The sequence below is a fragment of the Triplophysa dalaica genome, chromosome 2, assembly GCF_015846415.1.
Source record: "Triplophysa dalaica isolate WHDGS20190420 chromosome 2, ASM1584641v1, whole genome shotgun sequence".
Taxonomy (NCBI): domain Eukaryota; kingdom Metazoa; phylum Chordata; class Actinopteri; order Cypriniformes; family Nemacheilidae; genus Triplophysa; species Triplophysa dalaica.
In genome coordinates, this window is record NC_079543.1 from 72,501 (window position 1) to 90,449 (window position 17,949).

A 17,949-nucleotide genomic window follows, 5' to 3' on the forward strand; every position below is an offset into this window, starting at 1 on the left:
TGTGTGTATCAAGCGCTTGTGCAGTAGGGCACACACTATGGTTCCAGGTAACCTCCCAGAAAGAGATACAGTGATGTCTTAATGACTTAAACTCATGAGAGTCCAATATGATGATATGTGTCACTGTCTTAAAGACACATCATGCATATTATAGCTCATTTCACACACACACACACACACACACACACAAACACAGATATTTCCGCACAACGTGTGACAGAACCAACCCTAAGTGAGAGAGAGAGTTTGTGAATTACGAACAGTAATGTCCTGCTGCTGGTTTATATTCTGCTAATGGAACTAACCCTCCAGACCAGAGAACATATTCTGCACTATTGTTATTATTTACTCATTTACATTTTGCAACATCACTTGACAAATGGAAAGCACTTATGATTGGGTGTACACTTTGTATTTAGTTCATCAATACAATATTCTCCCCACCTTTTGGGTCACTTAATGATGAACTTTTACTCGATAAAGTCCACGCAAAGTTTAATCTGGATGAAAAGACAAGTGTATAAAATCACTTTTCAAGAATCTGCATCATTTCTTAACGCAGGTTATGTTTGATGTGTCATTCTTGAGCAGATATCTGTATATATTTATGTGTAAACGTGTGAAGTAAAGGACATCTGAGCACTGAAACATCCGGTCCAGTACAGTGGGAGTAACAGAGGACAAATGAAGGTCAGAGACGCAAAGTTCCTTTCAAATGTTTCTGTTACTTAAGATGTGATGAGGAATAAAGTGACGGCGGGCGCGATGTTCTGGGGTGGAGGACCCGGCGAGTGTCATCAGTTAACGTTAATGAAGGAGAATTCTGGGTAATTGCATCAGGGATTGAGGGAGCGCTTTGATATTGCTTTCTCTCTTCAGATTATAGTCTTTCCTTCTTCTCTCTCTCTCTCTCTCTCTCTCGCTGAAAGTAAAAAAAAAAAATCTTCTTTAATTACCACGCAGCCCGACTTCACAAATCTACTGAAGTACAGACGTGAGCTGAGCAAACACTCCACGTCCTGCAGGGAAAATACACTGAAGCTTTTCTTCTCCTGTATCACTTTCATTTCATCTCTTATTCCCGGATTAAACACATTCACTGCAGTGTAACGCCTACAGGACCTTAGAGAGAACTGCAAAGTCACCTTCAGCTTTAGATTCTGTGAAGCGACTGATAGCTCTGCCTCTTTTTAAATCATGTGAGAAATATTCAAAAAACATTCAAATGTGGGCTCAAGCAGACACAGAAACACCTCTTTCAAAATATCTTGATTTTTGAGTTAGGAAACGCTGAGTGATGTCGGCCGTCACAGCTTCAGTCCTGTTGGGTTCTGATCCATCTTTAATAGCAACTCAGTGTTCTGGTCTACACGTACAGAAGAAACCTCTTTAAACTTCTCCTCAGTTTTCATTTGTTGTTCAGCACCTACAACCTCTAAAAGCTGAGCAATAAATGCTCCAGCAAAACATGAACCTAAATCTATTAGACCAAAAAAAATTTGAGACAAAGAGAGAGAGAAAGAAAGAGACAGACAGAAAGAAAGAGAGAGAGATACAGAAAGAAAGAGACAGACAGACAGAAAGAAAGAGACAGACAGAAAGAAAGAGAGAGACAGAAAGAAAGAGAGAGACAGAAAGAGAGAGAGAGACAGAAAGAAAGAGACAGACAGAAAGAAAGAGAGAGACAGAAAGAAAGAGAGAGACAGAAAGAAAGAGACAGACAGAAAGAAAGAGAGAGACAGAAAGAAAGAGAGAGACAGAAAGAAAGAGACAGACAGAAAGAAAGAGAGAGACAGAAAGAAAGAGACAGACAGACAGAAAGAAAGAAAGAAAGAGACAGACAGAAAGAAAGAGAGAGACAGAAAGAAAGAGACAGACAGAAAGAAAGAGAGAGACAGAAAGAAAGAGAGAGACAGAAAGAAAGAGAGAGACAGAAAGAAAGAGACAGACAGAAAGAAAGAGACAGACAGAAAGAAAGAGAGAGACAGAAAGAAAGAGACAGACAGAAAGAAAGAAAGAGAGAGACAGAAAGAAAGAGACAGACAGACAGAAAGAAAGAGACAGACAGAAAGAAAGAGAGAGACAGAAAGAAAGAGAGAGACAGAAAGAAAGAGAGAGACAGAAAGAAAGAGAGAGACAGAAAGAAAGAGACAGACAGAAAGAAAGAGAGAGACAGAAAGAAAGAGAGAGACAGAATTGCTCTTTGGTCTCATCTGGTCTGGAACATTTTGATTGATGACAGTAAAAAAAGTTCATGACCTGAAGCAGCTCACGCACACACACACACACACACACACACGGGTGATTCTGCAACTACGGGAACTTTTAAGTCCCAGCAGTGAAATTTTATATTGATGTCAAAATTTGTCATGTGAGGCTTGATAAATCTATTCACAGTGTTATTACACACCTTGAAAAAATATATAATGAATGATTCATGTGATTTAATATGGAATGGTGCAGCATTTATAGGTCCAAACACCGTTTTGTTCATGTCCCACAACTCTGGTCAAAATGTTAAAATATTCATAATAACATCAGCGCGTTAGGAGGTTTTGGTCTGGCAGTCAATGCACTGAAAGAGAAAGCTAGACGAGCACTTTACGCCATCAAAGGCAGATTCACCAAAACACACATTCCAGTTCCAGTCTGGTGTGAGATCTTTGATAGTGTCATTATGCCTATAGCTCTATATGGCTGCGAGGTTTAGGGTCCACAGTGTCTGACAAATTACTCCAAATGGGATAAACACATCCAAAAACATTCCCTCGAATTCTGGACACACCTTAATTCAAGTCCCAAACACACTTCAATATGAAACACTTAAACCCCAAGAGCTGAGACCTAAAGCCAGTTCCATCTGACACTTCAGACAGGCACAACCGAACAAAACCACATAAGAATAAACCAAATGATGAAAGAAAGTCAAAAGTCATATTTAGATCATTGTGAAAAGGAAAGTAAACTAGAACAGAAAACACAATGTGTCAGATGATCTCTACACTGTTGGAGATGTAAAACAGAGACGGATCCTCAGTGATCACAGTCTGGCCGTAGAGAGACAAACATGGAGTCTGTGAACACTGTGACACTGGTGAGGTGGAAACAGAGACACACTTTCTCCTTCATTCTCATCAATTTAAAGATGTGAGAGAGAAACTCATCCATATTTCATTTGTTTACTTACATATACTTTATTTTATATTTCATTCTGTATTTATGTCTTACTCAGCACCTTAGTTTAATTTGACTCTAATGTTTCTACTCATTGTATGTCTTTTGTTATATGTTCAATGCTTTGGCAATATTGTGAGAACACGCAATCATGACAATAAAGTAGCTTAAAATTGAAAATTGAGAGAGTGAGTGAGCGACCGAGTGAGCGAGAGAGAGAGAGAGACAGATGCTGATGTTATCAGGCTGCTGGTTGAGTGTTCATGAATGATTCAGTGAGTTCTTGTTGTTTCCAGCAGAACTTTAACCTCTTTCTCTCTCTCTTTCTTCCTGTATGACACACATTCACATAATCATGTTTCACTTTTTATATTTCTATTGATTCTCTCATATTTACCAGTATATCAGTTTTCTCTCTTAAAACACTGACATGAAGCATATCATCTAAAGTATCTGTTCTGCATGTCCTCATGACTTGACAAGTTGACAGTATAAAGTAAAGGTTAAAATTAAACTGTCAATGTCTTGAGAATATAAATCTGAAATGTTAGGTGTAACATAACATGATAGAGTTTAAACTTACCACACGTGTGTAAGGCAACAACAATAACTCATCTCAAACACATCTGATCATTCAGTGATGGTGAGACACAAAAGGTCAAAGGTCAGAGCTCTCTAAAGGTCAAAACATCTCATCCAGAATCACAGACACGCACAAAGGTCTCAAACACACACACACGTATGAACTTTAGAGCAGGAAGAGGAAGAAGATGACTGATAAGAACGAAGCTTTATTGATCATGTAGCTCGTATAACAGAACATGAGCAGCCTCACTGTCTCACACACATTCTCACACACACACTCAAACACACGCACACACTCTCACATACACACACACTCACACTCAAACACACACACTTGGTCTCGAGACCCTATTTTAATGGTCTTGGTCTTGTAATGGACTGAATTGGACTTCTGCCGGAGTCCACTCGAGCTCCATCAAAACTATTAAATACATTGAAAAGACGTCCCTGTATGGGCCAAAATTGAAAGTTGTTTCTACGGCTCTCATGGCGTCTCCCGATTGTCTGATATTGATGATATTGATGACTCCTTGAAGGATTTGAATGCATTTAGAAAGCAGACAACCATTGAATCAAGGTTAAAATTGATGATTTGTTAATGTTCACAGCGTTGAATCACTTCTGTACCTATTAAAATCCCTCTATGAGCTCATTATTGTGATCCATGTGATCTATTTATCCATAGCTGTGTGTTATTATTCATTAGTTGTGGCAAAGAGATGATGACTTCTGAATGGTGATGTATACATTTTGCAGTTGTTTGGATCACAGCCTGACAATTTCCATGAGAACAACCCCAACTAACTCTTTCTCAGTGCACAAGTGTTTTTAAAACCCTATTACACAACCTAAAGAAATATTTATTGAATAATAAATAGAATAATATGATGTGTAAAATAATAAAAGTCAAGGATCAAGAGTCCAACTAAAGCAAACACTGATCACAAAAATGCTGGTCATTCTGGGTACAGAACTGATGTTGATTTAAAGCAATTATCATTATGTTATATTTAATGCACTCTATGAGCTCAGTGTCAGTATTCTTCTTTCCACCAAACATTAACATTATCTTGAAGATTTATATAGGTCTTGTTTAAGACCTCTTGTCCTAGGACTCGAACCCTCTCTTGACTTGAATGAGCTGGTCTCGACAACAACACTGTGTATTGCATTGTGGGAAATGTCAAGCAGGGTAGTCTGTAAGTTGGACTTCTCTGTTAGTTAGTTTTAAATTTGGAGCTTAGAAATTAATCATCTGAAACAAACGTCAGAGCTCGGAATATCAGAGAAAAGTTGAGCTTCGATGACATAATGTGAAGCTGATGAAGACGTGTGTGTGTGATATCACTTTGATCTCATTTACAGTTGAAAGAAAAAGTATGTGAACCCTTTGGGCTTACTTGGATTTCTTCATAAATTGGTCATAAAATGTGTTCTGATCTTCATCTAAGTCACAACAATAGAAAAACACAGTCTGCTTAAACTAATACCGCACAAACATTATACGTTTTCATGTTCTTATTGAACACAACATGTAAACATTCATAGTGCAGGGTGGAAAAAGTATGTGAACCTTTGGGTTTAATAACTGGTTGACCCTCCTTTGGCAGCAATAACCTCAACCAAACGTTTCCTATAGTTGCAGATCAGACCTGCACAACGGTCAGGAGAAATTTTGGACCATTCCTCTTTACAAAAGTGTTTCAGTTCAGCAATATTCTTGGGATGTCTGGTGTGAATCGCTCTCTTGAGGTCATGCCACAGCATCTCAATCGGGTTGAGGTCAGGACTCTGACTGGGCCACTCCAGAAGGCGTATTTTCTTCTGTTGAAGCCATTCTGTTGTTGATTTACATCTATGCTTTGGGTCGTTGTCCTGTTGCATCGTCCATCCTCTGTTAAGCTTCAGTTGGCGGACAGATGGTCTTAAGTTTTCCTGCAAAATGTCTTGATAAACTTTGGAATTCATTTTTCCATCGATGACAGTAATCTGTCCAGGGCCTGAGGCAGCAAAGCAACCCCAAACCATGATGCCCCCTCCACCATATTTCACAGTTGGGATGAGGTTTTGATGTTGGTGTGCTGTGCCTTTTGTTCTCCACACATAGCGTTGTGTGTTCTTTCCAAACAACTCAATTTTGGTTTCATCTGTCCACAGAATGTTTTACCAATAGTGCTGTGGAACATCCAGGTGCTCTTTTGCAAACTTCAAACGTGCTGCAATGTTTTTTTTGGACAGCAGTGGCTTCCTCCGTGGTGTCCTCCCATGAAGTCCATTCTTGTTTAATGTTTTCCTTATTGTAGATTTGTCAACAAAAATGTTAGCATGTGCCAGAGATTTCTGTAAGTGTTTAGCTGACACTCTAGGATTCTTCTTCACCTCATTGAGCATTCTACCGCTGTGCTCTTGCAGTCATCTTTACAGGACGACCACGCCTAGGGAGTGTAGCAACAGTGCTGAACTTTCTCCATTTGTAGACAATCTGTCTTACCGTGGACACATGGACATCAAGGCTTTTAGATATACTTTTGTAGCCCTTTCCAGCTTTATGTAAGTCAACAATTGTTGATCGTAGGTCTTCTGAGAGCTCTTTTGTGCGAGGCATGGTTCACATCAGACAACGCTTCTTCTGAACAGCAAACTCAAAACTGGTGTGTGTTTTTTATTGGACAGGCCAGCTTGAATCAACACATCCAATCTCATCACATTGATTGGACCCCAGGTTGGCTGACTCCTGGCTCCAATTAGCTCTTGGAGAAGTCATTAGACTAGGGTTTCACATACTTTTTCCACCCTGCACTATGAATGTTTACATGTTGTGTTCAATAAAAACATGAAAACGTATAATGTTTGTGCGGTATTAGTTTAAGCAGACTGTGCGATCAGAACACATTTTATGACCAATTTATGAAGAAATCCAAGTAAGCCCAAAGGGTTCACATACTTTTTCTTTCAACTGTATGTACACAATCACAGAAAAGCACAAAAAATACAAGAGATATTTGCCATAACAACATGTCTTCTATTTATGTATTCTGTTGTCTATGATTCCTTGCTTATTTTCACACAACTTTTCTTCTATATCTACTGTTTGTTCTAATATGTACAGTATATACTGCAAGGCCACTTTACAACAGTGGGAATCTGTCAAAAGTCTTAAAGATATCAATTTAAAATGAATAAAGATTTCACATGAATTTACATTTACACACATAAACTCCAGCAGAATGAGAGACGTGATGCATGTGTGTGTGCGTTTAGGGCTTCAGGCCATCATACACCAGCTCTGTGTCCATGGCGACCGCATGCTGGTCGTAACAACCGGTTGAGTCCCGACTGACCACTGGACATAAATCCTGTTCACACCACCTGAAACACACACGCACGTGCGCACACACACACACACACACAAACACGAGAAGACGTCTTTAAGATCTATAAGAATGTTATTTACCTCTAAAAACTCAAGAGCATTATCAAATTTAAAATAAAACAGCCCTATTATACACAATGCGCCACAACGCAAGTTTTTCTTGTCAATTACATTTTCTTATTACATGGCTGAGTTAGAATGCTTGATTCTGATTGGCCAGTCACGACATTTGTGGGTTGATTATTCCCAGATAACAACCGCTCAAAACTAATAACAAACGATAACCACTATGCAGCAAATAATTTTGACAGGTTTTTTGACGAATTAAAAATAAATATGTCTTAAGAACATGTATGACATCATATTTACAAATTTGAAACTCCCAAATTCACATTTCATGTCCAGTTTTTTCTCATGTGGCAAGTAGCCGTGTAATAAGCTGGATCATGCACGAGCAACCGACTGTCATCCCTCCGCTTCTGATCACACGGTCGGGGCTAATTTCTGCAATATCAGCAGGCTGCTCGTACATTACCCTTACATGTCATGTTGGTTAAATAGCAAATGTATTTGTGCCCGTGGGTGTGCGGGTCTGTGTTCAGGTGCATTGTTGGTACATTCTTATTTTGAGGCAACAGAAATAGACTGCGGCACTGAGCGACTAAAAAACCTGCTCTAAAGTCAACGGCGCAATGTTTGTTTGTTATATAAAGAGTGCATTAGTAATATGCGGCTATAGCCGGGTGCACAGCGCATTTACATTCTGCTTATTTCAAAACGCAGAAGCACGCAATAATATGACAAATAAATGGATTACAATGCAAAAGATTATTATTGGGTACATAAAGGCACAACTTCCTGTAGATGAATCCTTAAATTAGGGCCCTAAAGAATTAAGTTACAACACTGTAATAATAATGTGTGTCACATCTTTACTATAGTACTCATGTTCTTCTTTTTTCAAACGTGAAAGTAAATCACATGACGTAATACCTTTAAGAAACACTTTAGTAGCAGCACATACAAAACATTATAAAAAAAGCCTAATGGTTAGGAATTTAGCACACATCACATGAAGACATTTATTTGTGTTGATGCTGGGTTCTTTAATGCACGACTATAACACCTCTTCTAGTGTTAAAACTCTGAAAGTGTGGACAAAGATGTTTTTGCGGCTGATCTTATAGAGTAGTGCAGGAGGATATAGTTGTGTAGCTCACGCAGGAGGTTAGCGCAGCACTAGTCTCACATACACAAACCTTCTGACTGAAACAATCCGCCCACGAGGCCATAAGACTGACAGGTAAAGCAACCAATCAAGTTTCATTATGGAAATTTTCCTGCAGCAACAGACCCGTGTACATTCACCAACATGTCAAAATTTTAACAATAACAACTTTAATCTTTGCGTAGTCTTTAGAATTTAGTGTTAAGTAGATTGTGATGAATTCTTCTTCAACCCATGTAAACACCACAGCTTACTTCCTCCATCAGAAGGCTTTTTGTTGTTTCCAGGCATCCCCCATCCATGTGTTTAGAGTATTGTGTCCATGTTCCACTATTTGTGAGATTTGTATATACTTGATGATTAAGTTTAAAAAAATCACAAGCAGGTTATAACTGTTGTGTTTTATGTCATTAATTAAAAGGTGAAACTAGTTTAGAGGTTTGGATCAGCACAGAACTTATTTCAGTCATTTAACTAGAAACTCATTTTAAAACCCCTAGAAGCCCATGAGGTGTTGCATTCAAACATGTGTCATCTCTGCGCTACTCGCTTGAATTTTCATTTGTAGGAGTTTTTCCGACACAAAATTTATGGAAGCAAGAGTATTTAAATGAACACAAGCACACTTTATCACTTTATCTGTTAGGTCAAACACACATTCCAGCTGCACGCACATGATACAGACAGAGCTCATTTGTGCAAACAAACCTTCGCTCACACAAGACAAAAGCCCAGTGAAAGGCTAAATGAAAAGAGATAAATGTCAGACAGCTCACCTCAGAGCTGCGTACACATCCGTGTGTTTGGCATTTTCCCAGACTGCATGATCCACTAACAAAGCCCCTGTCACACACATTCACATCATCTCGTATTAAGAAGAAGAAGAATTACTCTCGAGATAATTATTGTGACTAATGTATCTGCACATGGAACCATAATGTAAAACAGACCAGCCTAAAATATTTCGCCCAAATTTGACACCTCACATGTGAATTTTTCACACGACTGAATGCAGTTCATCAAGGCAAATTGTACATTGTATTTGTTTATTATGTGTCATGTGACTACAAATCCCATCTCTAAAATGACTTCCTTTTTATGATTAATATGAATGGACACATGATGTGTGTGGTGTGGATGTTTTACCCATGTAAATGCGGGCGAGGCTGTAGGACAGATCTCTTGCTGCGAGCTCCAGACAGCCGGAGGGTCGAGTCGCTGCGCTCTGAACGAAGCGCATCACACCATAGAGAGACGTCTGGAGAGAAGAGACGGCCGGACGCAGAGCTGAAGACGAGCCGGCTGCCAGCAAACGCTCCTGCAAATACATTACTGCAGTCATATTTAACTCCTCTCATGAAGAGCTCTTTTCTGAAGGCTTACAGTTTATAACCAAATATTCCAATTATGAATCTGGACTTCAAGTGATGACGCGATCAGATTCAAAAGATCAGTTATTCTGGCTGCATTTTCCAGACCACTGGGTCATCATACAGACATCTTACAAGAATTGTAAAAATGGTTGTCTGGATTGGTAGTTCAGCCATATCCGTTGGTGACGTCCACATTGATCATCCAAAAACTCTTCTGGTGTTCAACAAAAAAATTAAAAGTAATTGGTGAGGCTTGAAACAAAAGTGTAGCTACATCCCTCCAGAAAGCCTTTGAAAACTGCTTGAAGGGCATTTCTTATAGAGGAGAATCACAATGAACTCAGACATCTATTCTACGCCCTTACAAGACTGTCACAAAAGTAGGTCCTCAACAGATTTAGATGTTAAACAGATTTTATGAACTTCTTTTCTAGTCAAATTGAGGCCATCGCAGAAAATAATCATTGAAATAGAAATATTATTATCTATAGAAATATTTTTTTTTATTAGGGATGCACAATAAATGATTAGTCATATTGTCGGCCTAAATGTTTATTATCGGCAGATTACATAAAAAAAATCAACATTTATCGGCTGATACCAAATTATAGCCGATAAATCATTTACTCAATTTCCTCAGCTGCACGCTGCTCACAGTTCTAAAACATTACACCCCTGCCTTTCTGTCGTGATCATTCACTTATGTAGCCACAGATATTTATGAACTTGTCAATTATAGGAACACATAGTTTGAATCAGACTGCTGTCTGAATGATCTCTGTCTTGAGACCTGTTACACATGTGGATATTAAGAATATTATTCTGGGAAAAACATTTATCATTTGTTTATGAAGAAATGGTTAAAGAATGGTTTACCACTGTATAGAAGCTTGGTACATGATTGTCAGAGGGGAACTAATGGTCACCTTGTTATCTGCAGTGAATGTTTTCAAATAAAAGTAGTTGTCCACGTTTTGCTTTTCGTTTCAGTCTTAGGGAATATAATATTAATATGTAGATACTGTATATCGGCCATATATCGGTTATTGGCTTCCAATGTCAAAGAAATATTGGTTGTCGTTATCGGACAAAATGTACATATCGGTGCATCCCTACATTTACATACACAATATAGTGTACATCCCTGACCCTGTGTGTGTGTTTGTTCTCACTTTGACGTCAGTGAAGAATGCCTGTAGCACTGAGCCAGAGGACTTGTCAATGGAACGGAGAACATCTAAAGACAAAACATTAGTGGTGCCTTCCCAAATACTCAAGACCTGCAAACACAAAACACAGACAAACAACCATCATATCAAACATCACAATACTCACCACATACACTTGTTTTAAGTGTATTACTTTATAGACTTGGATGAAAAAAACATCGTCATTGAGCAGACTACACTAAAGGTTTATGATAACCTAATGATTGTGTGTGTGTGTGTGTGTGTGTGTGCGTGCTGCCATCTAGTGGGCTGTTGGGTTGGGTTGACCAGAACCACAATCACATTAATACATGACAGCACACGCACATGGGATGATGATGATACACACACACACACACACACACACACACACACACAGATCAGACGATGATGATGTCACAGCTGATGATGATGATGATGTTGACCTGAGCGTCGCGCAGCATGGATGGAAGTCCAGTGTCCTCAATGTATCCCTGACCACCAAACGCCTCTAGACCCTCCGACATAACACACAATGCCTGATGACACACAACACATCACAACAGAATTAGATCTATTAACCACAGCACATTCAGCAACACCTGATGACACACAACACATCACAACAGAATTAGATCTATTAACCACAGTTTCAGTTGTGGGTCGTCATCAGCTCATTCTACAGTAGATGTGGCAGTGAAGGAGGCTTCAAACAGAAAACTAATCCATCAGAGTGATCAATGCTTTGACACGCTTTTCATTTCTGATTTATATATAATATACAGTATAGAGTATGTATGTGTGTGAAAGACGCGTTCAAACCATTTGTTAAATCACATCAGGTTCCAACTGAGTTAGGAAAAAAGTTGTAAAAGAGATTTTAATCCTAACCTGCTTGAATAAAGAATGAATGAATGAATGAAAGACATTTTACTGCTCAAACCAAATAAAAGATCATACATCTTTCATTCATGTTTGTGTGTCATCCCACTGATATCAAATCAATATACAGTCAATGGACATCCTCACTTATACAGTAAACAAACGTGTGTGTGCCTCACCTGTTTTCCTGTGTAGAGTTTGGCTACAGGTGTGAGCAGTCGCAGCAGGTGTGTGTCCTTCTCTGTGCAGGTTTGGTTCTCTTCTCGGCCCAGTAGACGACATACCTCCATCATGAGCAGAAACGCAGCACGAGTCTCCACCTGAAAACACAACACACTTCAGTGACACTACAGCACAAACCACACGTGTGTGCGTGTGTGTGTGCTTACCTCCAGTCTGCTGAGTGTTTGAATGTGCAGTGAATGATCCTTCAGCAGTTTACCAAACACAGAGCGCTTACAGGAATATTCCCGACACAGCTGTATCATCCTGACAGACACACACACATGTTCAGATGATCTAAAGTATATGGTGTATAGATTGTGTGATGAGAAGCGAGTGAGTGAGTGATTCACCTCCTCATGGCACCGACAGCACACACGGTGTTATAAATACGAGTTATAGTCAACATGTTAGCAATAGAAGCCACGCCCCTTCCTTCCTCTGACACCTGACAACACAAACAAACCAATCAAGCACAAACATCAACACGTCTGTAACATGAGTGGATGGATGTTTACCAGCTGAGCTTTCATGCCGTCTAACAGAAGTTCTGCTGTGGGCAGCTGCCTGGTGCCCAGTTTGTCCTTCAACCTCTGAACTTCAACACCATTAGAGGAACCATGAGAATCCCACACCTGAGCCAGAAACAGAGACAGACCCCTGCTGCCCTACACACACACACATGTATGTTTTATTATCTCCGTGGGGACAGTCCATAGGTGTGATGAGTTGTATACTGTATAAACTGTATATTTTATCCCCTAACACATACCCTGAACCTAAAGATCATAGAAAACTTTAAGCATTTTTTAATTTGTAAAAAAAATAATGATTGTTCTGTACAATTGATAAGCTTTTATGCCCGTGAGGACCCCACAGTGACACGAGTCCCCATGAGGTGGTGTGTATTTAGGTTTAATTCCCCACTAACATTTAAAACACAGTCCACACACACGTGTAAAACAATCTTCTTTGCTCAGGCTTCTGAAGGATGCTCATGTCACAGAGAATGGGTTCTTTAGTTTGTCTCAATGCTAAACAAACATGAATCCTCAATAACAAAGTTGTTGGCTTGTAAAAATCTGAGTCGATTCTGAATCACGCAAACGAGACGTGATCTAGTGCGAGTCTCTAACCGCCGTGTATCTATGTCACTAGAAATAGTCCCACCTATGTTTTGCTGGTACTGAACTTCACTCTCTCCTCCTCAAACACTGTCGCTTGTTAGTGATGCGTTTGCCGTCTAAAACCTGTGTTCTATGTTGTGAAACTAAGTGCATCTTATTTAAACTACTAAGAAGAACTTCTGAGGAAACAATGGTTTCAATTCATTTTCAAACGACACCAGATGAGTATAACCCCAGAGTTTTACTATTGGTGCATCATTTCACTGAAGATTGCTTCAATAGTCTTGGCGCGTTCACTGCAGGACAAGTTAAAGACTATCCTTGAAAGAGGAGGAAATACCAAACTTGTTTGGAACTGTTAGCTCCACACAATAACAACCTGTAAGTGTGACTATTTATTTTTGTCCCTTATGTCTGTGTCTAGCTAACATTAACATGTGGTGTTATTTCTGGGGTATTACAGTTTGTTTATCTAGCTATGAACCCGGCTAATTTAAGTGTGTAACAACTTCAAGGAATGGTAAGTAGGAGGCGTAACATTTAACCAACTTTTCAATAAAAGAAACAAACCACAAAAGCAGAGTAAAATGCCGGACAGCTAATTCATGGTCGTCCTGCCGGCCACATAAACATAATAAACCATAACTTAAAGTCCAGGCCTGGTCCTCTCTCGTCATACATTCCTGTCGCTCGTTCTTTTATTCTTCTGATCTCCTTTGTGAGAGATGCGAGACCGGTGAACACACAGCTGTCGTTCCCTCACTGCTCTCGTCCCGCCTTGCTCGTACAAAGTGTTCAATCTATAATCGTCTATCTATTATCTACTATCATCTTCAGATGTTTCTTCATCAGACTCGGGATCTAAGCCCCGTCATCTCCATCTATACACTGTATATAATATCCAACCACCTGTAAACCCTTATCCAGTAATGATGACAGACGTTCTGTTTGCGTCACATGATGAACGCGTTTGACCAATCACAGCAGACTACACCATCTGACCAATCACATAACCCTAGGCTAACAGATAGGAGGGGATTAGACGGATGAATCGCGAAACGAATCTTTTAAGAGTCAGTCAAGAAGTAAGGTAAGAATAACTGACTATTATTACGCCATAATCGTGTTTTTACACCTTGTATGGACAAAAACTTGTTGTAAACCAAAGTAGGACCTTAAAAATCATATGTTACTTACTCTTTAAATGACTTTTTTTCTACCTGTAACGAGTGGTTCGTGTGTGAGTTTGGTGAGAGACAGAAGTGTGAACAGCATGATGATGTCAGTGTCAGTACTCTGTGTTGGTGAACGCCGGTCCATCATTAGAGTTTATAAGAGTGAAAACAATACACTGTCACTTTGTACACAATACAGGTTTCTGTGAACTCTTCTGTATGTGTGTGTTTGTGTGTACCGGTGTTGTGCGACCGTGCACATCTGTTATGCGGCCCAGCGTCAGGGTCACATCAGCATCTGTTGCCGAGGTAAACCATTTAAATCCATACAGCTTGAAGCATCCGTCCTGCTGTCGCCTGGCAACAGTCTCCGTTCCAGTCGCTTAGACAACAACCACACACACACACATAAATCATAGTGGTGTTAACCGAGGACAGATAAGTGTGTGTGTGTGTGTGTGATCTTACAGACGTCTGATCCTCCTCTCCTCTCGGTCATCCACTGCCCTGATGTCCAGAACTCCTGCTCATCACGAGACGTCAGATGCACAAACACGTCTGTGACAGGCAAACCAAGAGACTACACACACAGTTCATTGTGTTAATGAAGACGATGAAAACATTCAGATGAGACTCAAATATTCAGCATGCTGTGAGTTATTAAATGTTAAATATATATTACGTGTGTGTGTGCGTCACCTCGATGACCTTCGCAGCTCCGTCAGTCATGGCCAGAGGGCAGGTGTAGAGTCCAGAGGACGGTGCAAACAGGTAAATCTTACTCATCTGATACACGCGGCTACACACACACAAATGCGTTTGAGAATGTGACAGCTGATAATGATGTTGTGTGTTTTGTGTTGTCACCTCCACTCTCCATACGTCCTTTCATATCCAGACGCCACCAGGCCCTCCTGTGCAGCTATGTGTTTTAACCGTGTCCAAGCGTCACAGGTGATGATGCGGTCCACACGTCTGCCCCAGGCGTCATACTGCTGCAGGCGAGGGGGATTCAGCTCACACTGGCGTCCCAAAGAGTCGATCTCAGTGACGATCCGCTCGCCAAACCTCAAGAGATCTCCCTCAACCTCCTAACACACACAAACACCATAACTGCCATCTTCACACCTGCTCCAAAGTGTGTGTGTGTGTTTGTGTCACACCTGCACAGGTAGATGTCGCTGCAGGTAGGATCGGAGCAGTGCATCTTGGGTAAACGGGTTGGTGAGCAGTGGTTGTTCCTGGAAAAAGGCGCCGATGACGGAGCGTGAGAACAGCGCTTGTGAGTGACCGTTGTGTTGGTGGAGCTCAGAGAGTGACCCGCTGCTGTGCGCTACACTCCTACTGAGCATGTGCAGAGGCCTGCGGTTACCACGGCAACACACCCAAAGAGCCATCCCATCTGCAGGTGTCGTCTGGAAACACACACTGACACTATCAGGGCACATACGATGGTGTTTTGATATTAAAAGTCAAATTAATCCTAAAAAATAACAAAGAAAGCAAACAAAGGAGTGTTTACTTGAACAAAGCCAAAGTTTACTAGTAGGCCTCAAGTTCACCTCAGAACCTATCTGACTTAAAACCACTGAGACATTTCTCAAAATATCTCTTCTGAAGAAAGACTCACACACGTGAGGGAGAATAACTGATCCCATGGAACAGACAGATGAACTTTAAAGCTTAAATGGATCTGATTTAGTGCAGGAGTAATGACTGCTGCTGATCGCCGAGTAAAGGAACAGACATCACGTGACGTGACGTCAGCGCAGCGTGAAGAGAAACAACACAGTTCAACACTTTCATCACATTCAAAGCGACTCATAAACGACACAAATCGCGGCGTTCAAGCCTCTTATCTGTTTTTTTGCGTGTTTACACAAGTGTTTAATGGCTATAATTAATAAAAAAACACACTAACCCTTTCTCTCAACAGGTAGTGGTCTAGCTTTTGTTGAAACCAGTAACTTTGTATTGGCACCTAATGTACTATGGCTCCTGTATGAACTTTCGCTTATTGCTCCTAAACTCTTTGTAAGTCGCTTTGGATAAAAGCGTCTGCTAAATGTCTAAATGTAAATGTAATGTAATGTAAATGTATAACGAAAAACTTTGATATTGAATTGACCATCATAATTCTGATTCTGTCGTTTGATTGTGAGGTTAGTAAAGTTAGGTGTTGTATGTGGCGCATTACAATTCCTCACACACCGCGAGTATTTGAACTTTAACCCACTAACGTGTCATTCTTCCTCAATCTAGACTTTTCCTCGTCCGTCACTTTATTTCATTCTGCTTTATTTACATAGACTTGAAAACACAACAAACAAACTTCACACAACGCACTAAAAATGACACACAATGATGTCAAGCACGCGCTTAACTTCACCCGGTGTTTTATTTCGCTTACACGCGCACAGTATTTCATCTTCACGTGCATTAGATCTGAGTGTCACTTACATTTGCTCACTGAACTTCTCTTCTCTGCTTTTCTCACGGACACAAACAAACTAAAGCCAGCGACGGAATGAACTACGATTCATTTATCAAACGATTCTTTCAAACGGGACAGAATCGATTCATCAGCTCAGAATCACTACACTGGAATGAATCAAATAACTCGTTCGTTTATGTTCTTCTGTACGACGGCGTTTAAGTGTCACGTTAAAAATAAAAAAATAAAAGATTTCGAGAAGAAAGTCGAAATGTTACGAGAAGAAATTTGAAATGTTACGATAATAAACTCGTAGTGATACGGGTCCGTGTACGTTTTATTCATTTGATATCCTATTTGAAATAAATTATAGGAAACTGAAAGATGACTCGTTTTTTGTTTTTTTCGTTTAAAAAACGGATTTTGGATTCAATATGGGATTCGTATATGTGGGCGTTGCATTAACGCCCCTTTCTCCCGATTGGTCAAATCGCTCACCATTCTGTACGGATTTAATTCTACCCATCAGATTAAGAGTCTGTACGAGTGCGATACTGACAAGTGTTTGCACTTTAAAATATGTTTACTTCAACCACCAGACAGCCTCGCATATCTTAGACGCGCTAGGTTAAGAGGGACGTGCTCACTGGACTTTCTCTTGTTTACTGTGAACCTGTCACACAGCAGTTTTAGTCATTCTTCTGTTTTTTTGCTATAGATCAGAAATGTCAAGGTGGTATTTTCCCGCAATAGAAAGTCTGTTGGATTGTTCCCCGGTGTGGGCGTGGCCTAAATGCGCTCTCTCTTAATGCGCTATAAGTTCAAAGTCTACTCCTGATGCAAGTTTGGCCAAGTTTCACTTATATTAATGTTTATTGTTATAAAACAATTTGATGAATAGGCTCTATATCACGAACTTGGATACAGATCATTTAGATCAAACTCCAAAAATTCCATGATGACCATAATTCTTAATTCTGTCCACAAGAGGGAGTGTCAGTCTCTTTCAATCTACTTGATCCACTCTTCGTACAGATAAAGTAACAAATATATCTATGCATTTCATCTGTACTGCCATGAATATGTCGTAGCTGTATGTCTGAGAACAAACATCACACATAAGGAACATCAATGAATCTGCACAGTTGGGAGCCTGCATGCAGATGTGTATGTCAGTTTGTAAAACACA

General features: G+C 40.0%; 1 protein-coding gene across 1 annotated transcript; it reads right to left on the minus strand.

The window, feature by feature from the left end:
- Positions 1-6,413: 6,413 nt before the first annotated feature.
- Positions 6,414-16,945, minus strand: LOC130440414 (acyl-CoA dehydrogenase family member 11-like). The gene is made up of 15 exons (XM_056773525.1): positions 16,787-16,945; positions 15,490-15,741; positions 15,194-15,417; positions 15,026-15,125; positions 14,795-14,906; positions 14,566-14,708; positions 12,543-12,692; positions 12,378-12,472; positions 12,192-12,291; positions 11,982-12,122; positions 11,367-11,459; positions 10,906-11,013; positions 9,507-9,678; positions 9,137-9,203; positions 6,414-7,128 (listed from the first exon to the last, which is right to left on the minus strand). Exons 2-15 carry the CDS (start codon positions 15,721-15,723, stop codon positions 7,017-7,019), a joined length of 1,851 nt encoding a protein of 616 aa, XP_056629503.1. The 5' UTR covers positions 15,724-15,741; positions 16,787-16,945; the 3' UTR covers positions 6,414-7,016.
- Between the last annotated feature and the right edge of the window lie 1,004 nt (positions 16,946-17,949).

Coding starts and splice junctions, on each gene's coding strand:
- LOC130440414 (XM_056773525.1), bottom strand. CDS start 15,723: ATGGCTCTTTGGGTGTGTTGCCGTGGTAACCGCAGGCCTCTGCACATG. Junction 12,473..12,542: donor ACGGCATGAAAGCTCAGCTG/GTAAACATCCAT, acceptor TTGTGTTGTCAG/GTGTCAGAGGAAGGAAGGGG. Junction 12,123..12,191: donor AAACACTCAGCAGACTGGAG/GTAAGCACACAC, acceptor TTGTGTTTTCAG/GTGGAGACTCGTGCTGCGTT.